At 38.4% G+C, this 6381-nt stretch overlaps 1 protein-coding gene across 1 annotated transcript in view; it reads right to left on the bottom strand.

Annotated features, from left to right (window-relative positions):
• Window positions 1-6381, bottom strand: part of PHLDB2 (pleckstrin homology like domain family B member 2) — a 103190-nt gene that overhangs the window by 4983 nt on the left and 91826 nt on the right. The window contains exons 13-15 of the mRNA XM_007947424.2: window positions 5208-5298; window positions 4129-4275; window positions 1689-1908 (exon numbers count right to left, since the gene is read on the bottom strand). Coding sequence (XP_007945615.1) covers window positions 1689-1908; window positions 4129-4275; window positions 5208-5298 — 458 coding nt within the window. The remainder of the gene's footprint in view (window positions 1-1688; window positions 1909-4128; window positions 4276-5207; window positions 5299-6381) is intronic.

Raw genomic sequence — 6381 nt, 5'->3', positions numbered from 1 at the left:
CCATAAGCTAGAGACCATTCCCAAAGCTGTTTCTTATATATGGGAAGCAGACATCTCCCAAAGGCAGCTACTCAGCTGCTTGTGGTAGATCCCACCATGGAGCTGATTGCCAGTCTCATCTTGGGGAATAACTACCACCAGCTGCCCAGCCACTTAACCAGGCCCAGCCAAGTTGACACACAGACATAACCACCATAGTACTGTAGTATGTAGAACCTCATCCAGAGGGCTCTTAACTGAAAGGCCTGCATCCCTCTCCCTACCCTTTCCCCACCCTAATTCTGGGGCATCATAGCCAGTGCTTTCTTTCTTCCACATGCTTCCTGGTTTCTCACACCTATCTGTATAAACATAACCTGATCTCACAGGAGGTCATGACTGGACTATTATTTACCGATATGCTTTATAACATAAATTTTATGCTTTATAACAAAAATTCCTGGTCATGCTCTTAAATGCAGATACAGTCACCTCTGTATCTGCATAACCTCTTTTTCATAACCTCTGGGATGATACCACTCTTCCTCAGCTGCTGAAAAGACAGCTAAGCTATACTTGCACTAGTAACAGAAAATTCATATCATGTAGACAATATAAGCTGAATATAAAGTACCATATATCTACAAAGCTAATATTATCACGTCTCATCTGTGATCCAAGAGTAAATAGGAGATTTCTTGATAAATAAGGAGCTCTGGTGGCACAGTGGGTAAAGCTCTTGGCTGCTATCAGAAAGGTTAGTGGTTCGAACCCACTAGCCACTCCGTGGGAGAAAGATGTAGCAGTCTGCTTCTGTAAAGATATAATCAAACCAAACTTACTGCCGTCAAGTCGATTCTGATTCACAGCCGACCCCTTTGGGTTTCTCAGGTGGTAAATCTTTACAGAAGTAGATAGCCCAGTCTTCCTTCCACGGAGCAGCTGGTGAGTTTGAACCACCAACCTTCCGATTAGCAGTCAAATGCCTTAGGCACTATGCCACCAGAGCTCCTTCCATGAAGATATACAGCCTTGGAAACCCTATGGGGCAGTTCTATTCTTTCCTATAGGGTCACTGAGTTGGAATTGACTTGAGGATGATGGGTCTTGCTAAGCACAATAGATACACCAATATTTTTATATTTATATAAGGCCTAGTCAAGTATGTTTTTCATAATCCATCATTTCAAGAATCCAAAAATATTTCAGTCACTAAATAAATACTCACTTATTCACTAGTTTACTGATGAGCTTTTACTCTCTGTGCTTAAAAGAGCATTCCAGTTTATAAACTATAGCTGAATAACTCAGCTAAGGCTTCCTAACTGTGTGTGACTTAAGTAAGGGCATATGGGCATGAATAAATAAAACAAAAATGTTTTTTTTCCTGCCCTCAAAGTTTAAAAGGCAATATTTTGATCTAAAATATGAAGTCTGTTCAATATTTATTTGGACATGAGCTTATTTCAGAGCAGGAATAGATTCATTCATACTTTTTAAAATAATATAATTATTATTATTTCTAGAAAGGAAATTCATATTGTGTAGACAATATAACCTGAATATAAAGTACCATATATCTACAAAGCTAATATTATCATTAGTTCTATTACTTTATGAAATTTGTTTATTTTCACTGAATTTCACTTTTACTCTTTAACAGAGGATTCACAATTTGAAAATGTCACTTAAAGTTTTTGGCCACCCACCTGCATAGTAAGAGAATGTTCGCTTGTTCCGATCAAAAACAAACCATCGTTTTTTCCAAGTTTTGATTTTCCCACCCATTTTGATGAGGTATCCTCGACAGGTCTTCTCTGTGATTGATACATGGTAACAGGTATCAATATTGTGGCCAGCAGTCTCCACATGACTTCGCAAATCAAAATCTTCCTTCCGGACAGGCAGATACCGTGTCAAAGGACGAGCCTGGGAAAGAGCAAAACCCAGTCCATCTATAACTAATTATTTGTTGTATTTTAAATCACTGTTGTTTAGAAGTGAAAATTAACTAAAAAGCCTAAGCTTTATAATGCCCATGTGATTAAAAGGATTTAAGATTTTTTAAAAAGCACTAAAAAGTGGTTAGTATTATGAGAAGGATGCTGCAAATGGTGGGGGGGGGGGAGCAAAATAAATGGATATACTCAGGCCAATCAACGGTCTCCTTGAGATGGGAAGATGAGAAAATGGAAAAAACTCATTTATCTTAGCTTTAACAGAAGCCCAGAGCACTTAACAAACAGGAAAATGAAGCATGAAGGAAATTATCTGGACTGCTCCCTACAGGTGAGGATTCTGCCACTGTAATGTTCACATGCCACAAATTATCAGGATAAGTCTCCTTAAGTAATCTCAGGTATGACATGATTGATTCAATATTATTTAATGAATACAGCCACCACGAGGTTCCTCCAAAGCTGCATATGTTGGCTTATATACACTCCCTGACAGAAACTAAAGGCCAAACCAAACCAAACTCACTGTCATGCAGTCGGATCCCACTCATAGTGACCCTCTTTGGGTTTCCCAGGTGGCATCACTACAGAAGTAGATTGCTCAACCTTCGTTCCAAGGAGTGGGGGATGGGTGTGAACCACCAGCCTTCTGGTTAGCAGTCAAGTGCGTTAGGCACTATGACACCAATAAGGAAGAAGTGAGATGGAAGATGGATTTAAAAGGCCATCCAGGACCAGGTGTTACAGCAATGACTGGGGTGGTTCATCTGATCTGGGAAGCATTTACTGCCCAGGGTAACATTTCTAAAATGTTGTTTTATTTTATCCTGTTACATAACCCAATCCCTCCCTTGAAGAATATTATCTAATCATATTGTTGCTATGTGCCGTAGAGTTGGATCCGACTCATAGCGCCCCTTCCTTGGGTTTCCGAGGCGGTATCACTATGGAAATAGATTGCCCAACCTTCCTTCTCAGAAGTGGCTGGTGGGTTTGAACTGCCAGCCTTCTGGTTAGCAGTCAAGTGCCTTAAGCACTACTTGGAGGCAAATGTATTAATCAGAAATAAAATAGAATTGTTTTTGGTTTTGCTTTGGATAACAAACAGGCCTGGATGACCTTCACTGTAATCAGAGATTGGCAGAAGCTTGACATAATGAAATAAACTGAGTAAGCTTATTTTCTATCTTTCATTCAATATTTTACCTTTGATTATTTGGTACTTTAACTGGAGACAGACGGCCATGGGCTTACTGATATGTCAACGTACGAGTCATTAGGGCAGTCTTTAACTGCTGTACTATCAAACTGTCAGCAGTCATAAGTAAAGAAAATGATGCTTTTTAAGTTCATAAATCTTGGCAAAACTGATTTGAGCTTCAAATTACACAGTACTTAATAAAACTTTTGGTTCCATAAAAAATACATTATCTAAGCTGCTGTAGTGACAAGAACAGTGGCTCAAAGTCTACAAATGACCAGGATACAAAGTTAAATACAATGGGTGGTCTCCTTGAATTCTCCTGTGTTCAATAATCTTGTGAACATGTTTTGTGTAGGAAAGTTGACAGGTGTGAAAAACACAGTGATGAGAAAACAAAACACAACAAGAAACCAACCTGGTAAAACAATGTTATTCTGGAATGCTTGCTTGTAAAAAAAATGGCTTAATAGAATCTCTTTCCCTCTTCTACAAAAGGTTTTAGTCTGGAACAAATGCTTTTTTTTTGCTAAAAAATATTGTTCTTTTTAGACTATTCCAGAGAATGAGTGGAAGAAAACATGCCTCTCTCATCAGAATGTTCTGCATATAAAAGTGTCATTTGGTTAGTAGGACTTTAGAGTTTTGAAATGAACACACAACATTATTTGCATACTAACACACATTTTAACCACTGAAAAGTCCATGGCCAATGCGCTCAAAAAAACCCAAATTCAATGCCCTCGAGTAGGTCCCAACTCATAGCGACCCTTCCTTGGGTTTCCAAGTTGGTAGCTCTACGGAAATAGATTGCCCAATCTTCCTTCTGAGGAGTGGCTGGGTTTGAAGCGCCAGCTTGTTTAGCAGTCAAATGCCTTAGGCACTATGCCCACAGAGCTGCAGGAGAAAATGTCCTCAGATAGAATGGTCACATATAGCTTGGCCACAAGGAGGCAGCCTCTTCTTATCCATCCAGATTGACAAACCAACCTGTGCCCTTTGTTTCTCCCTTATTTTTACTTCCTTTTCAATTAACTTCTGCCTTTGGCTAGTTTCCTCCTGCAGTCGTTTTTCCAGGAGTTCTCGACGTCGTTTTTCTTCTTCCAGGGCTCGTTTTTTGGCTTCCATTTCCCGTTCCTAAATATCATTATGCAGAATAATTATTATTTCAAGACATATTGGTTATTCTGGAATGATTCCAGCTAATACCCAAAAAGAAAATTCTCACTAGATGATTCTTGGTCTATAGCCATGGCTTTTATAATACATAACCCAACTAAAACCAGCTGTAACCACCTCTTGAACAGCTTTCAAAATAATCTAATGCAGAAATGCAATACTAAGTTTAATTAACAATTAAAGTCTGGTTTAAAGGGATAATCTACTAGTGACACTATTCAGTTATTTCATATCTATAACCATAACTCTCCTATTTTCAATAAAAAGCTTTGTAGATTGTCACCTAACATTAGTTATCAGATTTATCCTTTCTTCGATTGTTGTCTTCTAACTGAAGGCCGTGGGTCCTTTCAATTCCTGTTGTTGCCCTGCAGCTTCCTGACTGTAGTTTTCACAGGAAGCACATGCGGGAGTTAGAAAAGGAAAGGAGACGCCCTTTAAGGCAGGATGTAAAGGCATTTTGGGGGATTCCTAAGGAAGTTCAGATTCTGGCTAGTAATAGGGTCACAATACTGTGGGATTTTTGGTATTACAATAGTGCAGTTAAGACAAGCTGGCAAGAATGGTAAAATGCATATAGACATGACATTCCTCCATATTCCTTGGCAGGAACAGAAAGTAATCAAGGGGAAGATATAATATAAAGCACTCACTTTAGTCTTATGTCAACACATACAAAAATATGGAAAAGTATAGTGCAGTATGGAGAACGTTTAGAAATTCTTGAGCTAACACCACAGCTTTGCAGATAAAAAAATCAAGGCTAAGAAAGGTTGATAAACTATTCCACAATCATATGCCTTATGAAGACCTGAGGAGATCCCTGATTTCAGTGCAATGCTTTTTGCATGGCCATGTTACAGGCCTCAAACACAAAGTTAGGAGCTTACCCTGGATTCAAGCAGCCGTGTCTTCTCTGCATGAGCCTGTTTCAAAAGTCTCTCCATTTCTTCTATTCTGGCAATATTTGAAGTGCTGGCACTGAATGAAACACAAAGGCCTTTCAAGGACACTGTTACAGAATGCTAAGTCTCTTTCATACACACACAGGTCCAAGGCTGGTGCATGACAGACTGCAACTATGTATAATAAAATGGATGCTACTTAATAGTCATTGATCTGATGAGTTCAGTCAATTCAACTTTGAAAACTACAGATGACTGACTTACCTCAGTTTAAGAGATAAAATATATGCAAAATAGTGTCCAAGTAAACTGCTATACTCATAAGTAAATAAGCCAAAACCAAATCTTAACAAATGTGAACACAAAATGCTTCCCTCCAAAGTTTGAAAATTATAGCATGTGGGAGATCTTCCTGTAAGTTTAATGATTCAGAGATGGCAGACCAAAGAGAGCACCACCAAAATTCTATATAGATAATACTCAAATTTCAAGTTTGGGAAATATGTATCACCAGGTGATTTTGGTATGCCTTGATGCATGTGGGCATTTGTTTATTAAATAATGATGCCAATTAAAAAATGACTTTTGCACTAGGTGTAATGTGTGGCTGGAGGGCAGTTTTGTAAATTCCCATTCACATACCAAAGAGGAAACTACATAAAAAGATTCAAGAACTTCAAAATAAATGCATCTTGGAAAAGACATCACAAAAAGCAAGTGAAGGAAAAAAAAAAAAGAAACAGGAGTGAAAGCTGCAAGAAGAGCTAGGATAATAAAAAGAGAAAGAGAAGAAGTTAGAAATGTTACACACTAAACATTTTATTTTTCACTTACATTTTGTTAGACTAGTTTAGAAGGAAGGAAACATGGCCTGAATCAAAATTTATTTGCTCTAATGCATAGAAAAATGCTGTTCCTTATGCATATATACTCGTGTAGTCTTCTAAGAACATATCTGTCTCCTTTATTAGACTCTGATGAGGACAGAGAGGGTCTCATGCTTTCATCCCTCTAGCATAGAGCCTAGCACATAGAAGGGATTAATGTTTGTTATTGTTGTTGTTGCTATGTGCCATCAAGTCGGACCCAACTCATAGCGATCCCTCCTTGGGTTTCTGAGACAGTATCACTACAGAAGTAGATTGCCCAACCTTCCTTC

Source organism: Orycteropus afer, unplaced genomic scaffold (assembly GCF_000298275.1).
Source record: "Orycteropus afer afer isolate SDZICR_OR568_19922 unplaced genomic scaffold, OryAfe1.0 scaffold00184, whole genome shotgun sequence".
NCBI classification, from domain to species: Eukaryota; Metazoa; Chordata; class Mammalia; order Tubulidentata; family Orycteropodidae; genus Orycteropus; species Orycteropus afer.
Note: the sequence above shows the minus strand (reverse complement) of the source record. Positions and strands in the feature narration are given on the sequence as shown.